At 41.7% G+C, this 26,274-nt stretch overlaps 1 protein-coding gene across 5 annotated transcripts in view; it reads right to left on the bottom strand.

Annotated features, from left to right (window-relative positions):
• The window catches only part of CCS (copper chaperone for superoxide dismutase), a 277,092-nt gene that overhangs the window by 232,581 nt on the left and 18,237 nt on the right, over positions 1 to 26,274 (bottom strand). For 4 of the 5 annotated variants that reach the window (XM_073605142.1, XM_073605139.1, XM_073605143.1 and 1 more), the window contains exon 3: positions 20,655 to 20,792. The exons of the other annotated variant lie outside the window; for it this stretch is intronic. In XM_073605142.1, coding sequence (XP_073461243.1) covers positions 20,655 to 20,792 — 138 coding nt within the window. The remainder of the gene's footprint in view (positions 1 to 20,654; positions 20,793 to 26,274) is intronic. 5 annotated transcript variants of the gene reach the window in all.

Below are 26,274 nucleotides of genomic sequence, written 5' to 3'. Positions count from 1 at the left end.
CCGTGGAGATGACCCATCTGTCCTGAATATCCCTTTGCCAGACTTCTGGGTAATGCAGAAGTCTCCCCCCCCCACTCTGGTGAGGGGGGACGCCTCTTCATGATGAAGCTTTGGTATTCTGTTTTGCAGATTTCCGGCCCCAGGCTTCCTTTGAGCCTGGGTCTGACCCTGTGGTTTTCCTCTAGAGTCTGACGGCGGAGGCGGTCGCCACTGCCTAGAGGCGGATGCCTCTGGCGCAGGAGAAAAAGTCAGTTTAAATGAAGGACGTTTATACTTTCTTTTGACTGGCAAAAGAGTACTCTTCCCACTAGAAATCGTTTGGATGTATTTATCCAAATTATCGCCAAATAGTCGCTCCCCATGAAAGGGGAAACTAGCCAGAAGCTTTTTGCAAGGAGCTTCGGCTGACCAATTTTTTAATCAAAGGGTCCTACGCATGTGTACTAGCACAAGAGCAAGGCGAGATGCCTGGTGAATAGAGTCCTTCATATCCTCTACGGAAAAACATAATGCCTTTGGTAGCTCAGCTAACTCACGGGCCTGTTGTGCAGGGAGCTCTTTAAGAGCACCTGTGAACTGGTCCTTTAGGGACTGACAGATACCTATTGCTGCGACTGCAGGCTGAGTAATGGTCCCTGCCAACGAATAAGAGGATTTTAACAGAAATTCCAACTTTTTATCTGTTGGATCTTTAAGCATTTGTGCATTGTCTACTGGACAAGTTAAACTTTTATTCACACTGGAAATCGCAGCGTCGACTGCTGGAACCTTCCACTTTTTGGTGAATTTCTCCTCCGTGGGATAGAGAACTGAGAATCTCTTTGGAGTGAAAAAAATCTTATCTGGATGATCCCATTCAGCATAAATAAGCTTTTCCAGTAATGCATGGACAGGAAACACATGAAAAGGCTGTAAAGGTTTAAAGAGCCCAAGGAAGAAACCGAAAAAAAAAAACATATAAGAAAGGCGCTCGGGATACCTGATGGGCCACAACCGGTCAGGCAGGAACTGATCTAGGACATTCTAGAGTGGTGCATAAAACAATGGGTCCATAAATAGGTCTTTGAGAAGCTGTAGATAGCTGGTAAAGAAGAAGAGGGTAGTACTGCAGTCAGCACAGGGCAGCTCTTCTTCGGAGTGAAGTTAGCTCGGAGTCACCCATAAGAAAGAGAGAGAGAGAGTAGCGCCTCTAGTTAAAACTGCTTTATTCAATGCGATAACAAATACAGTAGCCACTTACATGCCAACAAGGAACGATGCTCTCTGTGAGTCAATGGCTAGAGACAGGCTGCAGATAGAGCACAAGCTGGTGAGAAGCCGGTATTCCGGGGCTGCAGGCGAGGGCAGAGAATCGGGATGGGAACTGCCGCTCAAGCAGGGAAGGAATGGGCAGCTCGCTGAATCAGCGTGTGACGTCAGCCGGGTGGATGGAAAACACAACGCGTTTCAGAGGATGCGCAGCGGCCATGGGGCGCATGCGCACTTCTTTCTCAAGTGTAATAATAGGACATGGACGAGAGAGCTTATATGTGTGTGCGCCGGCTACAAGACAACGCACTAGTGGTTAAGCCAAAAGAGCTCTAAGTATGGCATTAGCAAATCTAGGAAAGTGTAATAAAACCAATTAACTATAACAAGATATAACTATACAATAGAAATTTGGCGGTGACAGTAGAAATAAAATAGGATGACAGTAAAGTTAATATTAAAAATATGACAGGGAATTCACTGACCTTCCCAAAATAACATAATTTTGTGAACAATAATATAAGGAGGAATCAAAGTCATAATGGAAATAGAAGATTAATCAAAATAAAAATAAGAATAAAAATAAATATAAATGAAAAATAAAAGTATGAGTGAATAAAATAAATAACATTAGTTGATAATAATATAAAATTATTATTAAGAGCGAACTTGACATAAAATAAGATGTAATAATTAGTCCTTACTAGATAAGACAATATGTTACGGGGATGACCAAGGAAATTTTGGCTGAAGACCAAACCTCTAGCTAGCAACTAGGTGCACTTATGAATTTATGAGTTATATAATTTTAAACTTAATTCAATATATATATATAGGTATGCAGGTACCCGCATTCACCATATGTGAAACAGCAACATGTAGGGGAAATATAAGGACAATTTTTGTTTAATATATAATATTTACTGTTAAAAAGGGGACTAAATTGGGGGAATAGTCGAGTATACTCAGAAAAAATATGCGACAAGAGATTATAAAATAGTATTAATCTCAAGTTCCTCATTTAAGCCATTAGGGGCAAGTGTATCCAAGGTATATATCCATTCTGCTTCGGAAGATCCCCTGGGTATAGACTCAATGACCCAAACCTGAAGGCCCACTGTAGACCGGGCATGATGTTCCAAAAAATGACATGGTACGCTATGTTGGTCGTTGCCCAATTCGACAAGGCGGCGTTGCCTCCCAAACCGTCGCCTTAACGGATGAATTGTGCGACCAACAAATAACATCTGGCAAGGGCTCCAGTGATTATGTGGTCTATTGCCTCATATGCCCTTGCCAGATGTTATTTGTCGGTAGCAGTTTGAGGCTTACTATAAGTGTGAATCAGCCTTTAGTGCTGTCACACTGAGAAATATTCAAAACTGATCAGGATGCAATGTACCTTCACTGTACAATGTACCCCCAGTCCCTCAGTTTCCCCAATTGGGGGTAGAGGAAAATAACGAACCCCCTCCTGCTGCTAGGACACACCACGCTGTTGTGGCTGGACACGGAGCTACTGAAAGGGTATGTGTATTCTTACTCCCTCTAGAGGAGACTTAAAGGCATTACAATGTTAATATAGAAGAAAAGGCATAGGTGGACTTTGCAGTTCCTAAGCTTTTCTCTTACCTTTTCCTTGCTGCAGGATACTGCTGAAAACAGACAGATCCAAACTTCACCCACCACGGCAGCCAGCATTAGTGAAACCTTCAAAGACCGGGTCCCTTTTAATAGGGGTTCCACTTCTTTGGACCTGTATAGCACCCCTCAGGACAACTTTAGGTAATGTAGCAAGACCAAAAAGAGTCCTGGTTCCTAGGGTCCAGCCCTCAAAGAGAAGCATTACAGGCAAAACCTCATTCTTCTATGCGAGGCCCGGGTACCATCCTGCGGCCACAGTGGCGTGGATGGATGCGGTTGTGGAGGTTTTTTAAATCCAGCATGGATCCCTCCTGGAGCTCCTCAGAGCACATCTTCTTAGACACTGGTGAAAAAACTGAGGTACTCCTAGAAGGAGGGGTTATATAGGGGAGTGAACTTCCTGTATTGGGTATACCAGTGTCAACACCTGAAGGTGGCCCATAACCCATTAAGTAATTACTTAAGGCTCTGTGACCCATGATTTACGATAAAGAAAAATTGTATTTTCAGATTAAACAGGTAGGCTCCAATGTATGCATTATAAGAACATTTTTAAGCAAATCTAAATAATATTTTTACTACAATCTCTCATGCCATCTTGAACTCCCTAAGGCCACAATTTCACTGTTGTGATCTAATGAAGCATGCATCTGTTGGCTCCACTTTGCCTAAAAAACAGGAGGAAAAAATACAACATGCTCCACTTTTTGAGCCAGAATCTGGGGACAACAGATGCTCTGCAATGCCTGCACATCTCTTCCACTTGCTGTTTTTTATTCTGAAATTCAGCATTAAAATCTGCTTCATTGAAGTGAATGCTTAAAACACATCCCAACCTGACATGTTTTGCCCAGTGTCAGGGTTTAAATATAGAGGACTTGTCCCAAGTGTTTGACATCCAAATGGTTACAGTGGAATGCAAAACAGAGGTTAAAATCTAATATGTGCTGAGAAGCCTTGCTGGATGGGCGGGATGCTGACGTGATACGCACGTACGGGTGAGGGGAGGGGCCTGACGGCGGCGTCTGCGTGAGTTCATGGAGGAGGCCCTGGTGAACCTCCGGGAGCAGAGCGGGGTGAGAGACCGCAAGGCTCCGGCGGATGAAGGTCTCTGGACTTGTTCACTGTGAAGTGCGGACCAGAAACGGGCTGAAAAGGAGAGCGGTGTACAGGAGGAGAGTGAGAAGTGCACCGGGTGTCCTCTGGACCGGCTTGAACCTGATGCCCTCCCTCCACCTCCCCAGCTAACCCCCTCTATGCCATAAGCCCTGAGCGGATAAAGAAGAACAGCGGAGAATACCGGAGATGTGTGGCGAATGAAAGAGTGAACAGGCCAGGACGCTCTGGGAGCCATCCATTCATTCCAGGAAACATCCGGAGTAGGAGCTAGAGCGGTATTCCCTTCTGGGAATTGGAGACAACGACCGGATGGTGAAGCTGCAGATCATCTCCCCCCAGGTAATAGATCTCTGAACTGTCAGCAATTAGCTAGTGCCTCTCCAGCGCAAAATAAATCACATGTATTTTCTTCTTACACAAAAAAGGATTTTGATGAAGGGATGAAGCGTATACCCTGACCGGTTGCTGAATGTTGCTAAAAGAGAGGATAAAGCACTAGAACTGTCTGTTTTCTCCTTTTTATATGTCAGCAGGATCCCTGTTGGGAGTGAATAAAAAAACAGCAAATGTCTTGAAGGTATGGTCAAGAGTTTTGAAAGACTGTGTTTAATGCATACCTGGTGACCAATTTACCTCTGCTACTGTCCCTGCTCAGACTTTATACGAATAGTGGACTCTGAAAATCCACGGAGGTTGATCCATGGATCTGGGATAGTACGGTCGATGTGAAACACTTTTGAAGGTGGGAAAATTGGGAGGAAGGGAAATAAGGTACATGCTTAAAGAGATTACCCCGCCAATAAACATTGGGTAAAGCCATACATACCCCGGGGTCTATATAAGAAGAGATCTACCTGGGGAGAAAGAAAACTTTAAAAATAACTAGAAAATGCATTTCCTGGGGAAAATGCGTGGGAATGCTGAATAGTTGAATTGCTAAAATGGCCCCCATCAAAACTGCCCCCATCATACTGCCATCAAAACTGCCCCATCATATTGCCACCATCAAAACTGCCCCATCAGAATTGCCCCATTAAAACTGCCCCATCATATTGCCACCATCAAAACTGCCCCATCATAATTGCCCCATCAAAACTGCCCCCATCATATTGCCATCAAAACTGCCCCATCAGAATTGCCCCATCAAAATTGTCCCCATCAAAACTGCCCCATCATATTGCCACCATCAAAACTGCCCCATCATATTGCCACCATCAAAACTGCCCCATCATATTTCCACCATCAAAACTGCCCCATCAGAATTGCCCCATCAAAACTGCCCCATCATATTTCCACCATTAAAACTGCCCCCATCAAATTGCCATCAAAACTGCCCCATCAGAATTGCCCCATCAAAACTGCCCCATCAGAATTGCCCCATCAAAATTGTCCCCATCAAAACTGCCCCATCATATTGCCACCATCAAAACTGCCCCATCATATTTCCACCATCAAAACTGCCCCATCAGAATTGCCCCATCAAAACTGCCCCATCATATTTCCACCATTAAAACTGCCCCCATCAAATTGCCATCAAAACTGCCCCATCAGAATTGCCCCATCAAAACTGCCCCATCATACTGCCACCATCAAAACTGCCCCATCATATTGCCAGCATCAAAACTGCCCCATCAGAATTGCCCCATCAAAACTGCCCCATCATATGGCCACCATCAGAATTGGCCTATCAAAACTGCCCTATCATATTGCCACCATCAAAACTGCCCCATCAGAATTGTCCCATCAAAACTGTCCCATCAAAACTGCCCCATCATATTGCCACCATCAAAACTGCCCCATCAGAATTGCCCCATCAAAACTGCCCCATCATATTCCTCTATTATAAATCAGTACATGGTGTGTCTTTCCCCTCCCCCGGGCTCTGTAATCAGAGCTGAGATGCTCCAGCCACCCCCCCCCCCCCCCCGTGTATAACAGAAGCTTTGGTAACCAAACAAAACCAGCACAGTACACTAAAATTTCCTGAAATCACCACTAAACAAACAGCTTTTTCACAAAAACTGTAAAAGATATCAAACTGAAAAGATATGGGGAAAATGCGTGGGAATGCTGAATAGCTAAAACGGCCCCCATCAAAACTGCCCCCATCATACTGCCATCAAAACTGCCCCATCAGAATTGACCCATCAAAATTGTCCCCATCAAAACTGCCCCTATCATATTGCCACCATCAAAACTGCCCCATCATATTGCCACCATCAAAACTGCCCCATCATATTGCCACCATCAAAACTGCCCCATCAAAACTGCCCCATCATATTGCCACCATCAAAACTGCCCCCATCATATTGCCATCAAAACTGCCCCATCAGACTTGCCCCATCAAAATTGTCCCCATCATATTGTCACCATCAAAACTGCCTCATCAGAATTGCCCCATCAAAACTGCTCCATCATATTGCCACAATCAAAACTGCCCCATCATATTGCCACCATCAAAACTGCCCCATCAGAATTGCCCCATCAAAACTGCCCCATCATATGGCCACCATCAGAATTGCCCTATCAAAACTGCCCCATCATATTGCCACCATCAAAACTGCCCCATCAGAATTGTCCCATCAAAACTGCCCCATCATATTGCCACTATCAAAACTGCCCCATCAAAACTGCCCCATCATATTCCTCTATTATAAATCAGTACATGGTGTGTCTGTCCCCTCCCCCGGGCTCTGTAATCAGAGCTGAGATGCTCCAGCCACCTCCCCCCCTGTGTATAACAGAAGCTTTGGTAACCAAACAAAACCAGCACAGTACACTAAAATTTCCTGAAATCACCACTAAACAAACAGCTTTTTCACAAAAACTGTAAAAGATATCAAACTGAAAAGATATGGGGAAAATGCGTGGGAATGCTGAATAGCTAAAACGGCCCCATCAAAACTGCCCGCATCATACTGCCATCAAAACTGCCCCATCAGAATTGACCCATCAAAATTGTCCCCATCAAAACTGCCCCTATCATAATGCCACCATCAAAACTGCCCCATCATATTGCCACCATCAAAACTGCCCCATCATATTGCCACCATCAGAATTGCCCCATCAAAACTGCCCCATCATATTGCCACCATCAAAACTGCCCCATCATATTGCCACCATCAAAACTGCCCCCATCATATTGCCATCAAAACTGCCCCATCAGAATTGCCCCATCAAAATTGTCCCCATCATATTGCCACCATCAAAACTGCCTCATCAGAATTGCCCCATGTAAACTGCTCCATCATATTGCCACCATCAAAACTGCCCCATCAGAATTGCCCCATCAAAACTGCCCCATTATATTGTCACCATCAAAACTGCCCCCATCAAAACTGCCCCATCATATTGCCACCATCAAAACTGCCCCATCGTATTCCTCTATTATAAATCAGTGCATGGTGTGTCTGTCCCCTCCCCCGGGCTCTGTAATCAGAGCTGAGATGCTCCAGCCACCTCCCCCCCCGTGTATAACAGAAGCTTTGGTAACCATGGCAACATAAGCAGCACAGTACACTGTGTTTAATAGCTAAAATTTCCTGAAATTACCACTAAACAGCTTTTTCACAAAAACTGTAAAAGATATCAAACTGAAAAGATATAGCCAGATATCTGAATATTTTTTAAAGTTTGTTTGGCATCTGTAGGTGAAAGTATGAAGGAGCTGAAACTTTTAGGAGCGGAAGAAAATTTTAGGATCTGAAGCATGCTCCCATTGACTTCAATGTTAAAAAAAGTGTTAAAAAGCTTAATATTTTAAAAAGTATAAATAGTAGAAAAAAAGTTGAAAAAGTCCCATCATTAGCTGAAAGAGATGAACATTTTAATAGTTGAATGGTTTTAATAGCTAAAAGTATGCAGAAGTTACGCAGAGCCAAAAAACGTACAGAATAAAATTAAATAATAATAATAATAAAAATAAAATAGAATAACAATAGTGGGGCTGCTAAAGCAGTCCCACTAATTCAAATTAAATAAAAACGAATAACAATAGTGGGACTGCTGAGGGAAGGTTTATCTTTCTAAAGGGGAAGCTATGGGGAATGGAGTGTACCTTAGCGAATATTTACTGCCCAAACAGAAGTCCAAATAATTGCTTAGGTAAAATTCTGGGAAAGCTATGGGAGTTTAAGAAAGGGTGGGTTATGATTGGAGGGGACCTAAACTTTTGTATGGATCCTGAATAAGATAGTACGTCCCATTCACAGGGCATAAGGAGTGCCCAGTTAAAAGCGATAAAGCATCAAATGCACCAGTTCCATTTGGTGGATGCGTGGAGAATACAGCATATGGATGGGGGGAGGGTTATGGCAGGTGACAAGAAATTTCCCATGTTGCAAACAGCCATTGGAAACTGTAGTGCCATTTGTACTACTAAAAATTATATGAAAAACACCAGAGCAAAATGTAATAATGCATTAAAGTGCTTGTTCACCAATGCCAGAAGTCTGCCAAGCAAAATAGGTGAGTTGGAAGCTCTGGTGCATGAGGTGAACTATGATGTAATCGGGATTGCTGAAACTTGGCTTCAATCCTCACATGACTGGGCTATTAATATTCCTGGCTATGCACTCTTTCGGAGAGACAGGGTAAAAAGGAAAGGTGGCGGGGTCTGTCTCTATGTGAGAAGTGATCTCAAAGCAAGTGTAAAAGAGGACCTGATTGATGGAGAGTGTGATGAGTCTGAAGCATTATGGGTGGAACTGCATATAGATGTGCGTAGTTCAAAGTTAATCATTGGAGTTTGTTATAGACCACCCAATGTTAACGAGGAGGTGGAGACTCAGCTCCTTGCACAGATGGAAAGGGCTGCAAGGGCTGGGACGGTGATAATAATGGGGGATTTTAACTACCCAGAAATTTACTGAAGTAACTGCTGGGACAGTTAAAGGGCAAAAATTTATAAACCTATTACAGGACAATTTTATGGTCCAGTTTATTGAGGCCCCAACTAGGAATGAAGCTCTGTTGGACCTGGTAATCTCAAACCATGCAGAGCCTATTACTAATGTTCAGATAAAGGAATACCTGGGTAGCAGTGATCATAACATGATTTAATTTGATGTTAGCTGTAAACAAGAGATACATACGGGAAAGATAAAAACACTTAACTTCAAGAGAGCAAATTTTCCAAGGATGAGGGCTGCTCTCCAGGACTTAGACTGGGGGGGAATATTGGCATCAATAAACACAGAACAGAAATGGGAATTCTTCAAAAAGACTGTTTGGGACCTCACTGAAAAGTATATTCCCATGGGCAATAAGTTTAAAAGGCTAAAAATAAAACCTATATGGCTCACGGTCAAAGTTAGAAAAGCTATAAACAATAAGAAAAGAGCCTTTAAAAAATATAAAAATGAAGGAACACTAGTGTCATTTAAATGCTACAAAGAATTTAACAGAATATGTAAAAAGGAAATCAAGGATACAAAAATTCAAAATGAACGACAGATCGCAAAAAATAGTAGGACAAACCCCAAAAAATTCTTCAAATATATTAATAGTAAAAAGGTCAGGTCTGAGCATGTAGGCCCTTTACAAAATAATCTAGAGTGGGTGATTGGGGACAAGGAGAAGGCTAATTTATTAAATACTTTCTTCAGCTCTGTGTATACAAAAGAGCATGGGGGAGCTCATGTCCATAATGGGGGTGGTATTGACACAGCCCCGAATGATCCACAATGGCTCAAAAGTGATATGGTCCAGAAATATTTAGACAGAATAAAGGTGGATAAAGCACCTGGACCTGATGGCATCCACCCATGGATCCTAAAAGAATTGAGCTCTGTAATTTCAAAGCCATTGTATCTAATTTTTAGGGACTCATTAATGATGGGAATAGTACCACTGGATTGGTGCAGGGCGAACGTGGTGCCTATATTTAAAAAGGGATCAAAGTCTTTACCAAGTAACTATAGACCTGTTAGTTTAACTTCTATAGTTGGGAAGATACTGGAGCATTTAATAAAAGACCACATAGACGAGTTCTTGCTGGAAAAAAAACATTTTAAGCAACAGACAGCATGGATTCATGAAAGACAGAAGTTGTCAGACAAACCTGATTTCTTTTTATGAAGAGGTAAGTAAAACCTTGGACAGAGGGGTGGCTGTGGACGTGGTATTCTTGGATTTTGCAAAAGCGTTCGATACAGTTCCGCACACACGGCTCATGCGTAAGTTAAAGTCTACAGGCTTGGAAATATCAGTTTGTAAATGAATAGAAAACTGGCTAAAAGACAGAATTCAGAGAGTAGTGGTTAATGATTCTTACTCTGAATGGTCTAGGGTTATCAGTGGTGTACCCCAAGGTTCAGTGCTGGGACCCTTACTCTTTAATATCTTTATAAATTATATTGGGTCTGGGATCAAAAGTAACATTTCTGTCTTGCAGATGACACCAAGCTATGCAGTGGAATAACGTCCTTACAGGATGTCTCCAATTTACAAGCTGACCTCAATGCACTGTCTGATTGGGCATCTATGTGGCAGATGAGGTTTAATGTTGAGAAATGTAAAGTTATGCACTTGGGGGCTAAGAATATGCATGCATCATACATACTAGGGGGAGTATAACTGGGGAAATCCGTAGTGGAGAAGGATCTGGGGGATTTGGTAGATCATAAGCTCAATAATAGCATGCAATGCCAAGCTGCGGTTTCCAAAGCGAGCAAAGTTCTTTCTTGTATTAAGAGAGGTATGGACTCCAGAGAGAGATATCATTTTGCCCCTGTTCAAATCCAGACCTCATCTGGAATATGCAGTTCAGTTTTGGGCTCCAGTTCTCAAAAAGGATATCGGGGAACTGGAGAAAGTGCAGAGAAGGGCAACCAAACTGATTAGAGGCATGGAGGCGCTCAGCTATGAGGAAAGATTAGGAGGAACTGAATGTATTCACTCTTGAGAAGAGGAGAATAAGGGGGGATATGATCAACATGTTCAAATATATAAGGTGTCCATATAGTGAACTTGGTGTTGAGTTATTCACTTTATGGTCAACACAGAGGACACGGGGGCACTCTTTACGACTGGAGGAAAACAGATTTAATCTCCAAATACGGAAAGGTTTCTTCACAGTAAGAGCTGTGGAAATGTGGAATAGACTCCTGCCAGAGGTGGTTCTGGCCAGCTCAGTAGATTGCTTTAAGAAAGGCCTGGATACTTTCCTAAATGTACAGAATATAACTGGGTACTAGCATTTATAGGTAAAGTTGATCCAGGGAAAATCCGATTGCCTCTTGGGGGATCAGGAAGGAATTTTTTCCCCTGCTGTAGCAAATTGGAGCATGCTCTGCTGGGGTTTTTTGCCTTCCTCTGGATCAACTGTGGGTATAGAATTGGGTATATTGGATTGTACGATATTTTTTTTTTTTTTTGAGGGGGGGGGGGGGGTTGTTTTTTTTTTTAATGGTTGAACTGGATGGACTTGTGTCTTTTTTCAACCTGACTAACTATGTAACTATGTAACAGCATCCTAAGTCACGAGATTTCAAATTCTATTCCCCTGTGCATGGGACATACACGAGGATCGACTATTGGTTGATTGAACATAGGATGCTCAACTTGGTAATATCTACAAATATAGATATAACATCACTGTCTGATCATGCCCCAATGACTATGAAAATTAAGATCCCAGACGTGCAGAAACAACCGTTCTCATGGAAGCTCAATAAGGACCTCCTAGAAAAACAGGGGGAAGAAATAGTAAAACAGGAGTTGGAGCAATTCTTTTTAATGAAATAGAAGAGATCGCGGAGAATATTCTGTGGGAGGCCCATAAAGCCTACATCAGGGGGATCTTGATCTCAATAGGAGCAAGGAGGAAGAAGGAAAGGATAAAGAAGAGGGAGGAATTAATAGAGGAAATCTATATATTAGAACAAGACCTAAAAAAGAATAACATTAATAGAAGGCAGGATTTGGGCTCGTGGCATTAGTTGGTAATTAAAAGGGACGAATTAAAAGAACTTCTAGAGATGGAAATGAGGAAAACCTTTAACAGAATTGCAAAAGAAAGATATCAATGGGGGAACAAAAATAGTAAGTGTCTAGCAAGGCTGTTAAGGAAAAAAAGATCAATTAACTACATAGAGAAGATACAAAACAAAAAAGGGGAAATGGTACACAACACAAAGACATAGCGAGGGTGTTTAGAGATTTCTATGAGCAACTATATTCGGTTAAACAGAAGCAGTTAGGACAACCGGAGGTCTGTAAAAAGGAAAAAATCAAAGAATATGTACAAAAAGCAAATATCCCCCGGTTATCTGAGGAATTAGTACAGGCACTCGAGAGACCAATAACAGTAGGGGAGATAAATCAGGTGTTAAAGGAGTCATCGCAGGGGAAAAGTCCAGGATCGGGCGGTTTCACGTTGGAGTACCTAAAAAAATTTAGAGAAATATTAACCCCTAAACTATGTAAATACTTCAATGGGCTGGGAGTGAGGTATGGGATGAGTATGGAGGCTTTAACAGCCACAATAACAATTATCCTTAAAGAAGGTAAAGAGAGCACACTGTGCTCAAATTATAGACCGATATCATTGCTGAATACAGACACTAAGGTGCTGCCCACAAGGATTAAAAAATTGATGTTTGTATTGGTTCATCCTGACCAGGTGGGTTTCGTCCCAGGAAGGGAAGGGAAGGACAATGGGGTAAGAACACTCCTGCTGCTTCAGAAAATAAGATAGGGAGGAACCCCCAGTCTACTCCTGTCGATTGATGCTGAAAAAGCTTGACAGGGTAGACTAGGGATACATGATGGGAGCCCTGGAGGGAATGGGGATAGGCCCAAGGATGATGGAATGGATACAGGTGCTCTGTAAAAGACCCACGGCATCTGTAAGGGTCAACGGAACACTGTCTACCCCCTTTAGGATGCATAACGGGATGAGACAGGGTTGTCCGCTATTATTTGTGTTGGCATTGGAACCACTATTGGCGACGGTGAGGGGAAATGTGGACATAGGGGGCATGGAGGTGGGAGGGGGGACACAAAAATTGGCTGCATTTGCAGACGATATTTTATTCTATGTCTCTAATCCTCGCCTTTCTATGCCCAACCTTTTGAAAGTACTCAAGGAATATGGGGACCTGTCCAACTTCAAGATTAACCCAGGCAAATCGGAGATATTAAATATAAACTCAAAAGAAGAACAGAACTTACAGCAGGAATTTCAGTTTCCGTGGAGGAAGAAGGAAATCATGTACTTGGGGATAACATTGACACCAGTCCTAGGGAAAATATATCAGGCAAACTATATACCACTATTGGAGGAATTAAAAATAGAATTTAGGAAAATAGCAGCTCTATCCTTGTCCTGGATGGGTAGGATTAACACCCTAAAGATTATTTTGCCCAAAGTTTTATACAAGTTTCAGATGCTTCCTGTTTACATACCCCCAGTTTATATTAGAATCATTAAATCCTTAATGGTGAAATAAATTTGGCAAAACAAGAAACCGAGAATAGCACTTGCAATTCTTCAAAAAGGGAAAGTCCAGGGAGGATTAGGAGTACCAGACTTCAAAAAGTATTATGAAGCGGTTCTTTTATCACGTTTGGTTGAATGGGTAAAGACAGAGAGTGAAAAAAGATGGGTAAAAATAGAGCACACAATGGCAGACACAAACTTAGGGAGAAATATTTGGACACCACCACAATATAGGTCAATAGGAGTTAAGACACACATAATGACAAAGAATGTAATCAGGGTTTGGGATTGGATTTACAAACAAAATAAATGGGAATATAATTCCCCACTAATGGCATTAAGAAGGGGTGCAGCGGATCAAAAATCTCACGGATCGGATCGATCCTCGAATCAGAGTCACGGATCGGATCATTTTCGGATCAGCAAAAAAAAAAAAACACACAAATCTTGTTACACCCACCGGAGTTTTAGATTTAAAAGCCATTTTCAACACAAAACCGAGCTTATATGCATAAATACAGTATTTGTGCATATAAGCTCAGTTTTGTGTTGAAAATGGCTTTTAAATCTAAAACTCCGGTGGGTGTAACAAGATGTCCGCTTGCCCCCTTCTCACTCTATCATTATTGTACTGTGCAGGAGTGTGGGGTGTAGCAAGATGGCGGTGACGAAACGTAACTTCCTGTCGAGACAGCGTCCGCTTCCGGGTGTACTAAGATGGCCGCCGGCTCCGGAGCTAGGCCGAAGCCGCGGCCTTTCCTATGGCTGAGGCCGAAAAGTGCTCCGCGGATCGCGGGTTTGCCGATCCGCGGAGGGTGATCCGTACGGATCGCGGATCGACAACGATCCGTTGCACCCCTAGCATTAAGAGATAATAACTATTTTGCACCAGGTAAAAGTTCGATAGGGGGAAAGTGGATAAAAAAAGATGACACATAACACACAAAAAACTTGTTCACTGCAGGAGTTAAAAATGAAAAAAGATTTATTTGACATGAATGAATGGCGGTACTTCCAGCTTAAGCACTTTGTAGCGGTGTTACCACACCCGGTGAGAGGAGGGGAAGACCTGACACCTATGGAGCGTCTATGTGACATGGAAACAGTATGGGGGGGTACTTCGCAGATTTATAAAACTCTTATTGAGGGCAAACAGCTGGAAGTCCCATCATACATTAAAAGTTGGGAGAGGGAAACAGGACAAACAGGGAAAGAACCAAGAGGTGGGGAAAATTGTGACATCGGTACACTGATCATTAGTAAATATCAGAGTTGCGGAAATGATCTATAAGTGCATAACTAGGTGGTATAGAACCCCGGACACAGTAGCCAAATATCAAACAAAGCCAGCAAAGGAATGCTGGAGGGGTTGTAAACAAAAATAGGGATTATGGCCCATGTCTGGTGAGGTTGCAATAGAATCAAAATTTACTGGAAGGAAATAATAAAGTACATTAACCACTTAACAACTGGCCCATAGCCAAATGAAGGCTACAGGGCGGTTGCTTAACTCTGGGAGGGCGTACAGTGGCGTCCTCCCAGAATTCCGCTCTCGCGCGCACCCGAGAACATCCGTGACCCTGGCGCATCACAGGTCCCGGTAAATGCCTGCTAATCGCGGCCGTTTACCATGTGATCGCTCCGTCAAATGACGGAGCGATCACATGTGAACAAACCATCATGACGCCAATTCCTCTCCTCTCCTCTCTGTACTGATCGGTACACTGTGAGCGGAGAGGGGGAGGGATCAGATGGCAGCAGCGCTGTGGGCTGGATGTGTAGTGCTCACAGCGCTGCTCTGTCACATCCAGCCATCCATCCATGCCCAGCCATCCCCCAATGCTCTGCAATACCCTGCAATACCCTGCACTACTCTGCAATGCCCTGCAATACTGTGCAATACTCTGCAATACTCTGCCATACCCCGCAATACTCTGCCATACCCCGCAATACTCTGCCATACTCTGTGATACCCAGCCATACTCTGCCATACCCCGCAATACTCTACCATACTCTGTGATACCCAGCCATACTCTGCCATACCCCGCAATACTCTGCCATACCCAGCCATGCTCTGCAATACCCTGCCATGCTCTGCAATACCCTGCCATGCTCTGCAATACCCTGCCATGCTCTGCAATACCCTGCCATGCTCTGCAATACTCTGCCATACCCCGCAATACTCTGCCATACCCAGCCATACTCTGCAATACTCTGTGATACTCAGCCATACTCAGCCATACCCAGCCATGCTCAGCCATACTCGGCCTCTGTATGTGGCCAGGCTGTGCTGTACTCAGGAGGAGTAGGAGAATCTATTTCGGGGTGTCATTTTTGCTATGTACATGTGTTAGAAATATTGTATAAACGGACAACTTTGTGTTAAAAAAAAAAAAAATGCGTTTTAACCACTTCCCGCCCGCCATACGACGCCCTTGACTTTGTGCGGGGATATCTGAATGATGGGTGCAGCTACAGGCATCATTCAGATATCAGCTTTTTCAGCCAGCGATTCCCTACACCATAAGAACAATCATAGCGGCTGTTCCACTGCTTGATCCTTCTTACGGGAGGCGAGAGGGGGACGTCCCCCCTTCCTGCCGCCCTCCGGTGCTTCTACCGACTCACCGCTACGATCGAAGCCTGGATCTTTTTTTTTTTTTTCTTTTTTATTTCAGCCTAGAGGTGAGATGTGGGGTCTTATTGACCCCATATCTCACTGTAAAGAGGACCTGTCATGCCATATTCCTATTACAAGGGATGTTTACATTCCTTGTAATAGGAATAAAAGTGATCAAAAATGTTTTTTTTTTTTGGAAAAAAGCGTCAAACTAAAATAAAGTAAAAGCGCCCCTGTCCCTGTACAAACCACACATGAGGTATCGCTGCGATCGGTAGAGCGAGAGCAATAATTTTGGCCCTAGACCTCCTCTGTAACTCATAACATGTAACCAGTAAAAAATTTTAAAGTGTCGCCTATAGGGATTTTTAAGTAGCGAAGTTTGGCGCCATTCCACAAGTATGTGCAATTTTGAAAGGTGACATGTTGGGTATCTATTTACTTGGCATAACTTCATCTTTCACATTATGCAAAAACATTGGGCTAACTTTACTGTTTTAAATTGCAAAAATTACTAAAGCGCTGAAATGGATAAGGTGAAGCTAAATATTTTCTACAACCCTGTGAAACATGTCTGATAGTGACTGGGAGAAAACCAAATAATAAAAGCTGCAAACTTAAAAAGTGCTCAGACACCTGTACCAAGTATTAAATAAATAAAATATTTTCTTGCGCTGATATTAACCTACCATATGAGAGAATTTTTATTAATATCGGATGATATGTTTAGCAACTACATTTATCTATTTATTTATACTTCTACTTGCCCGTTATCATAGGTGGCTGCCTGTGATTTATTCTGTGGAGAATAAGATCACAGCTTATTGGTTATAGTGTTTCTGACCTGACTAGACCCTTATATATTTGATTTATTCCAATCATTTTTTAATTTTCACTTGGAGGGATTAATTTATTTTACAAACTGTGCACAGATTGACTGGTAGGTTAATATCAGCGCAACAAAATATTTTATTTAATAACTTTACTGTTTTTTTTTTAAAGCACAAAACTGTTTTTTTCCAAAAAAAAGCGTTCAAAAATTGCTGCGCAAATACCGTGCGAGATAAAAAGTTGCAATGACCGCCATTGTATTCTCTAGGATCTTTGCTAAAAAACATATATAATGTTTTGGGGTTCTATGTAATTTTCTAGCAAATAAATTATGATTTTTACATGTAGGAGAGAAATGTCAGAATTGGCCTGGGTGCTCCAGAACGCCTGAAGGTGCTCCCTGCATGTTGGGTCTCTGTATGTGGCCACGCTGTGTAAAAGTCTCACACATGTGGTATCGCCATACTTGGGAGTAATATCAGAAACTGTTTTGGGGTGTAATTTGTGGTATGCATATGCTGTGTGTGAGAAATAACCTGCTAATATGACAATTTTGTGGAAAAAAAAAATGATTTTGCAAAGAATTGTGGGAAAAAATGACAACTTCAAAAAAACTCAACATGCATCTTTCTAAATACCTTGGAATGTCTTCTTTCCAAAAAGGGGTCATTTGGGGGTATTTGTACTTTTCTGGCATGTTAAGGTCTCAAGAAATTAGATAGGCCATCAGTACTTCAGGTGTGATTTGGGTTATTTTTACCAGATATGTAGCGGTATAAATTTTGGCCAAAATATATGAGGAAAAATTACTAATTTGCGAAATTTTATAACAGAAACGAAGAAAAATGCATTTTTTTTTACAGATTTTTCTGTCTTTTTTCTTTTATAGCGCAAAAAATAAAGAACCCAGCGGTGATTAAATACCACCAAAAGAAAGCTCTATTTGTGTGAAAAAAAAGGACAAAAATTTCATATAGGTACAGTGTTGCATGTCTGAGTTATTGTCATTCAAAGTGTGAGAGCACCAAAAGCTGAAAATTGGTCTGGTTATTAAGGGGGTTTAAGTGCCCAATGGTCAAGTGGTTAAGGAGATTACTAGTATAGAGGTGCCAGAGGATCCCTGGGTATGTCTTTTCCACAGGGTAGACATTCCAATAAAAGAATATAAAAAGTCAATGTTGATGCATCTGATTAATGCCGCTAAGAGCCTGATCCCGAAAAGATGGAAGGAGGTGGATGGTCCAACAATTAGGGAATGGCTCAATAAAAATGAGGAGATATATATTATGGAAGGGCTTAGGCACTGTGAAGAGGGAGGAAAAGAAGGTTTTAGCAAGAGGTGGGAAAAGTGGAAAATGTTTAAAACAACGAAGGAATATAGCAAGGTGAAAATGTGGCAGTGAGGGAGGGTGGGAAGGGCGGGGAGTTCTAGTAGGGGTGAAAACAAAAAAAAATCTAATAATCTAATATGTGCTTAAAGTACTGATTATATTTTGCTGTAAGTGCTTTGCTATAATAAATACAATACATATTCACTGGAAAATGTTTCTATTGGGTCTCTGTAGCTGACTAGGTAACATTTGGTGCCAATACTGTAGACATCTGATGTCACCACAAATCAGAGTAAGGACTACCTGGGGGTGTAAGTTCTGTAAAAAGAATACAAGGCTTGCACAAAGGCGTATATAGGGTTGGGTACTAAGAAAACCGCCCTAAGTCCCCTGGGAATACAACAAATGTTACACAGCCACATGCAGTATATGAAGTACACCTATTCAATCCCTTCTCTGAGCAAGCCGTTTTTTAAATTAGAAGACCAATTATCATCCTTGTTCTCCTTACACTGAGATATAATGCTCGGATTTAGTTGTAGCGGACTCAGTTGGTATAGATTTGCTTGATTTTTGTATTATTATCCTTCTATCCTAATTCACTGATACTTGTATCTCTCATTGGTTTACCGCTGATGTATCCTGATGTTAATTTTTCTGTTGGTAGTATGTCATGAATGACTGTTTCTGTTACATATTGTAATATATTTACAATTGCTTCAATAAAATCTGTTTGTTTTTTTCAATGTAAAAATTAGAAGACCATTTTTGAATACCACCTTAAGTTACAACAGAGTTTTCTCTCTTTAAGAACTCTTGCTCACTACAAATTTATCTTGCTTCTTTACACCTACAAGTTTTCCATGTATAGCTATCCTAACCACCTCCTTGCTGACTATTGTAAAAAAAAATTGTCAGGGAGGTGGATGTCTATTTTTGGAGAGTCGTTTATAAACTTCTCGCCAGAAATAAGGCACGGGCGTCGAGTATGCCCATTAAATATCTGAGATTGAGGTTTCACAGCGGCTCTGTAACTTATGAGTGCTGTGATGCCCAATCTCTGCAATCACAGAGGAAACCGTAGTACAGTTTACACTGAAAAGCTTGCCCCTTCCTTTTCTGCCATTACTCCTCTTCCTTCTTACTCTTTCAGCAATCTCCTGTGATCCTGTGGGAGTAAACTGCTTCCACTGGACCCTGAAGGGTCACATTACCCACCAATGTTATAGGGGAGAAAAATGACTGATCACCACTCAGTCGCTACACACTAATGATTACCAACATTGAGGGAGCGCACACCATTGACCACCAATATTTAAAGTGGCACTTACTCCTAACTACTGTACTGAAATCTGCAAGTTGTTCTGTGCATTATATAATCTAGACACATGCACTCTGATTGCTGCACTGTATACGCTGTGTCTTAGGCTCTGCACACATTTTTGCACTGTGGGAGCATGTGTGTTACTGCAGCATATGAAAACACGTGTGTTGGTATACTGCAGTACACACAACACATAGCAACACACTACAGTGTGATATGCTGTATCACAAAAAAAAAAAAAAAAACTACATACACCTTTTTGGCTCCACTTGGCGCAAGAGGATAAAAGTGCATCAACGCATGTGCAATACAGCAGCATAACAGAGTGAACATACCCTAAAACTAAGCAATTTAGGAAGCATATTGGTGCCTCATGAAATGCAATTTATGTGTTTTTTTTTCAAAGATTTTTTCATTCAAACTATCACAGCAATGAAAACTGAAAAATGCCCTGGTAATGAAGCTGTATATACAGACTAGTATTCAAGTGGTTAAATAGTTAGGAGGAATGATAGTAGATGTATACAATTTTTTTATACAAGAAAAAAAAAAAGACATTTCTTAGACCCCTTTTACACTAAGGCAGTTTTCAGGCATTTTAGCTCTAAAAATAGCACCTGTAAAAACGCCTGAAAACTGCCTCTCATGCCTCCCCAGTGTGAAAGCCTGAGTGCTTTCACACTGGGGCGGTACCCTTGTGGGATGGGAAAACAAGTCCTGCAAGCAGCATCTTTGGGGCGGTGTAGGAGCACTGTATACAGCGCTCCCACCCCTGCCCACTGAAATGAATGGGCAGTGCTTCCGAAGCGCCTGAAAAGCGATTTGGAAGCGCCGCAACATGGGCGCTTTTAACCCCTTCTTAGGGGTTAAAAGCACCCTGCCAGCGGCCGAAAAGCACTGCCTGAACAGCGGTAAAGCGCCGCTAAAACTAGCGTCGCTTTACCGCTAACGGACCCGCCCACCCCAGCGTGAAAGGGGTCTTACTGTTTACATTCATAATGTGCGTTCCATGTGTGCAAATGTTCTAAACCTATGCATGTAAAATTAACTTTGTATTCTTTTCAAATATGAGAAAAACAAACAGTGGTACTGTACGTGATTTAACGCTGCCCATTCCTTTCAGCACTGCCTTTCTTCCTGAACTTTCAATTAGGTTCTGCACTTTCAGTGCTGGTAATATTGTATCCACTAGAACAGATTCAGATTCCAAGTTGACAGTGATGTTCTGTACACCTGGGTATATAAATTGATGAAACAAGATAAAGTCCAACTTTCTTATAAATTTAGATAAATGTAAATTAGAAATTAAATAATTAAACATTGAATGGGGGACTTTATTAAAACTCGGGCGGCCAGAATCTGGAGCAGCTGTACATGTCAACCAATCAGTTTTTATCGTCAGCTTGATCAGCTGAAGCAATATTAAACCCAAAAACAAAAATATAATATAATATAATATATTGCAGCTTATCAAATTCCATATAGTTTTCTTCTGTTTGTTCTGCAAAAACAGTTGCAATTGACTACAGTTTTCTCTCTTTTTTTTTTATTTTTTTAAATGTTTTCTAAAGCCAGAAGGTTGAAATGTCAAATTAAAAAAGTTTTGAGGCATGTCTGTGATTAGGTTTTTTTCTACACAAATAAGCACTTGAATAAACATTTTCCAAGAGTGGTGATTCCATACTTTTTGCCAGGGGTTGTAGTGCAGGAACCCTTTCCTAAGTCTGAGAGACTGGAGTCACACCGATTAGAATGTTTCCATTGTCGTTAGTGGGGGCACGACTTTGTTGCATGACAAGCTGCGGCAGTGTGAACCAGGGCTTGAAGTCAACAACTCTACACCAAATTCACAATATCGACAAAATCCTGGCGCAGCAGCCATTTGTTCATCAGGTCTGCTTGTTCTACAAGCAGAGAAGATATCAGGGATTATACATAAAGGTGATCTGTCACTACTAGCACACAGAAGTAAATCGAAAAAAAAAAGTAGTAAAAAAGAAAATAATTATATTAAATTCAAGAATAAAATTTAAAAAGTATATAGACCTCCTTCCCACATGGGCAATTACATACCTATATACACGACACACGTAGGTTTGTAAAAACATTTATCATTGCATCCTCACACATGCCAGACAAATAATTTTGAGGCCAATATTTTATTTTAACTCAAAAATTATGAACTGTAAGTGGAACTTCAAAAAAAAAAAAAAAAGTTATTTTAGAAACACCACAAAAAGTAAAATACGTTACCTCTCATTTTGATTATTCTATGCCCAGATCTCTGCAGTTTACTGTACAAATTTTAGTTTCATTCATCCTGCCTACTAAACACAGTGAAGTATCCTGTCGAATGGATCTTTCCTTGTTCATTGACAGAATACCTTGCACTCTGTGAAAAATGACAAGGCTTTTTGTGATTGTACAAGGGAAGAGGAGTAGGTGGGCAAACGAAAGGATCCGTCACTGTAAAAGAGATGTAGCTCAATGTGTTTATCTTGATCCTGTATTTAGAACTTGTCACACTTGTTACGCTTCTTTTGTTGCGCTCTTTGGATACCCTTAACATGTGCAATTGTACACTGTATATCACACTAAAATCCATTAAACTCTTTGTGAAACCTGACAGATACAACTCTGTCTGTCACAGCACCAGATAAGAGAAGCCACACTTTACCGTGTGGCCTATTTATAATGGTCAGTATCTTATCCTTTTGCTGCTTCACAAGCACATGCAGTCGTGTGTTCTGCAAAGAGGAACATTTTTTACTTCCCTGACGGTAATTTTCCTTTCCTGATACGAAGCATGACACCATCTACATATGGGTAGGCTCCACCCCCTGCCCTATTTCAGGACCAGCTATACTAAATAGGTAAGTCTCCTTCCTGCCTGCAGACAGCATTCTCGTAACTTATTATCACTGCAAAGTCCTTTAGGGAGGGACCTATATGCTGTCATGCTTTGCATCAGGAAAGGAAAATTACCCTCAGGTAAGTATAAAATGTTCCTCTTTCCTGACACAAGCATGACAGCATATACATATGGGATGCAACAATCACCAGAGAAAAGGGTGAATAATGCCGAAGTTACATAGTGACATAGTTACATAGTAGGTGAGGTTGAAAAAAGACACAAGTCCATCAAGTTCAACCTATGTGTGTGATTATATGTCAGTATTACATTGTATATCCCTGTATGTTGTGGTCGTTCAGGTGCTTATCTAATAGTTTTTTGAAACTATCGTTGCTCCCTGCTGAAACCACCGCCTGTGGAAGGGAATTACACATCCTTGCCACTCTTACAGTAAAGAACTCTCTACATAGTTTAAGGTTAAACCTCTTTTCTTCTAATTTTAATGCGTGGTCATGTGTCTTGTTAAACTCCATTCCGCAAAAAAGTTTTATCCCTATTGTGGGGTCATCAATACGGTATTTATAAATTGAAACCATATCCCCTCTCAAGCGTCTCTTCTCCAGAGAGAATAAGTTCAGCGCTTGCAACCTTTTCTCATAACCAATATCCTCCAGACCCTTTATTGGCTTTGTTGCCCTTCTTTGTACTCGCTCCATTTCCAGTACATCCTTCCTGAGGACTGGTGCCCAGAACTGGACAGCATACCCTAGTTGCGGCCAGACCAGAGTCTTGTAGAGCGGGAGAATTATTGGTTTATCTCTGGAGTTGATCCCCTTTTTAATGCATGCTAATATTCTGTTTGCTTTGTTAGCAGCAGCTTGGCATTGCATGCCATTGCTGAGCCTATCTACTAGGACCCCCAGGTCCTTTTCCATCCTAGATTCCCCCAGAGGTTCTCCCCCCCCCCCCCCCGGTGTATAGATTGCATTCATATTTTTGCCACCCAAACGCATTATTTTATATTTTTCTACATTACACCTCATTTGCCATGTAGTTGTAATTTGTTCAGACCTTTTGGCAAGGTTTCCACATCCTGCTGAGAAGTTATTGCCCTGCTTAGCTTAGTATCGTCCGCAAATACAGAGATTGAACTGTTTACCCCATCCTCCAGGTTGTTTATGAAAAAAATAAATAGGATTGGTCCCAGCACAGAACCCTGGGGAACCCCACTACCCATCCCTGACTATTCCGATTACTCCCCATTTATCACCACCCTCTGAACTCGCCCTTGTAGCCAGTTTTCAATCCATGTACTCACCCTATAGTCCATGCCAATGAACCTTATTTTGTACAGTAAACATTTATGGGGAACTATATCAAATGCTTTTGCAAAATCCAGATACACCACATCTACGGTCCTTCCTTTATCTAGATGGCAACTCACCTCCTCATAGAAGGTTAATAGACTGGTTTGGCAAGAACGATTCTTCATGAATCCATGCTGATTACTGCTAATGATACCGTTCTCATTACTAAAATCCCGTATATAGTCCCTTATCATCCCCTCCAAGAGCTTGCATACTATTGATGTTAGGCTAACTGGTCTGTAATTCCCAGGGATGTATTTTGTGCCCTTTTTAAATATTGGTGCTACATTGGCTTTTCTCCAATCAGCTGGTACCATTCCAGTCAGTAGACTGTCAGTAAAAATTAGGCACAATGGTCTGGCAATTACTTGACTGAGTTCCCCAAGTACCCTCTGATGCAAGCCATCTGGTCCCGGTGATTTATTAACTACTTATGGGCCTCCGCACGCCGATGTACGTTCTAACTTGGAAGAGGAATATTGTTGTTATGGCAGCAGCTAGCTGCCATAACCCCAGTATCCTCTTCTTCGGCCGGCGGTCTGCTTCAAGATAAAAGTGGTCTCTGCGGCGGATTCGCCGCAAGATCACTTTTATCAGCGGCAGGGGAGGGCCCCCCTCCTGCCACCCTCCGGTGCTCTCCGCCGCTTACTGGAGCCGTCGGCAGCGGTGGAGGCGATCGGATGTTGTCCCTTCCTGGGTATGAAGACGAGTGAGGGGGAAGATGGCCCCCACGCGTCTCCATACCACTGCTGGGCGGAAGCAACGTCAAAACGTCACTTCCACCCATAGCTCTTAAAGGGCCATTTTTTTTTTCTTTATTGCAAATATAATATCTGAGGTCTTTTTGATTTAAGAAGTCCTGTCATGCTTTTTTCTATTACAAGGGATGTTTACATTCCTTATAATAGGAACAAAAGTGACTATTTTTTTTTTTTAAAGAACAGTGTAAAAATAAATAAAAAGGTAAAATAAATAGGAAAAAAAATAAATAAATTTTTAAACGCGCCCTGTCCTGCTGAGCTCGCGTGAAGAAGCGCCCGCATATGAAAACGGTGTTCAAACCACACATGTGAGGTATCACCAAGATTGGGAGAGCGAGAGCAATAATTCTAGCCCTAGACCTCTGTAACTCAAAACATGCAACCTGTAGAATTTTTTAAACATCGCCTATGGAGATTTTTAAGGGTAAAAGTTTGTCGCCATTCCATGATCAGGCGCAATTTTGAAGCGAGACGTGTTGGGGATCAATTTACTCGGCGCAACATTATCTTTTACAATATAAAAATATTAAAAATTGGGCTAACTTTACTGTGGTCTTATTTTTTAATTCACAAAAAGTGTATTTTTTCCAAAAAAAGTGCGCTTGTAAGACCTCTGCGCAAATATGGTGTGACAGAAAGTACTTCGACAACCGCCATTTTATTCTCTAGGATGTTAGAAAAAAAAATGTATAATGTTTGGTGGTTCTAAGTAATTTTCTAGCAAAAAAAACTGTAGACAACAAATCTCAAAAAGAGGCTCGGTCCTTAAGTGGTTAATGTTAAGTTTCCCAAGTCTAATTTTAATTCTGTCCTCGGTTAACCATGCAGGTGCTTCCCGCGATGTGTCATAAGGATAAACACTGCAGTTTTGGTTACTGAAGCCCCCCCCCGATTTCCTCGTGAAGACTGAGGAGAAGAATAAATTCAATACCTTCGCCATCTCCCCATCCTTTGTAACCAGATGTCCTTCTTCATTCTTTATGGGGCCAATATGGTCTGTCCTCCCTTTTTTACCCTTTACATACTTAAAAGAATTTCTTGGGATTTTTTGGCTTTCCTCCGCTATGTGTCTTTCGTGTTCTATCTTAGCCGCCCTAATTGCACCCTTACATTTCTTGTTGCATTCTTTATAAAGTCTGAATGATGATAATCCTTCACCCCTGTATTTTTTGGAGGCCTTCTCCTTTGCTTTTATATGCATTATAAGCCATCCAGGACTTTTGTTCGCTCTTTTAAATTTATTGCCCAATGGGATGCATTGGCTAATGCCCCTATTTAATATGCTCTTAAAGCAAATCCATCTCTCCTCCGTATTCTTTGTTCCTAAGATTTTATCCCAATTCATGCCTTCTAACAAGGTTCGTAGTTTAGGGAAGTTGGCTCTTTTGAAATTCAGTGACTTTGTATTCCCCTTATGCTTCCTATTTGTGTGATTTATACTGAAAACCAATTGACCTGTGATCGCCGTTTCCTAAATTGCCCTGTATTTCCAAATCCGTGATCAGGTCTGTATTGTTGGTAATTAGTAGATCCGGTAACGCTGTATTTCCAGTTGGTGCGTCTACCATCTGAACCATGAAATCGTCCTGCAAGACATTTAGGAACTGGCGAGCCTTAGACGAATGCGTGGTTCCCTCTGCCCAGTCTGGATAATTAAAATCCCCCATTATGATAACACTTCCCATCCTTGCTGCTAATCCAACTTGCGATAGGAGATCCGTCTCCCTCTCCTC

This window comes from Aquarana catesbeiana, linkage group LG11 (genome assembly GCF_042186555.1).
Source record: "Aquarana catesbeiana isolate 2022-GZ linkage group LG11, ASM4218655v1, whole genome shotgun sequence".
Classification (NCBI taxonomy): Eukaryota; Metazoa; Chordata; class Amphibia; order Anura; family Ranidae; genus Aquarana; species Aquarana catesbeiana.
This window is presented reverse-complemented; position numbering and strand designations above follow the sequence as displayed.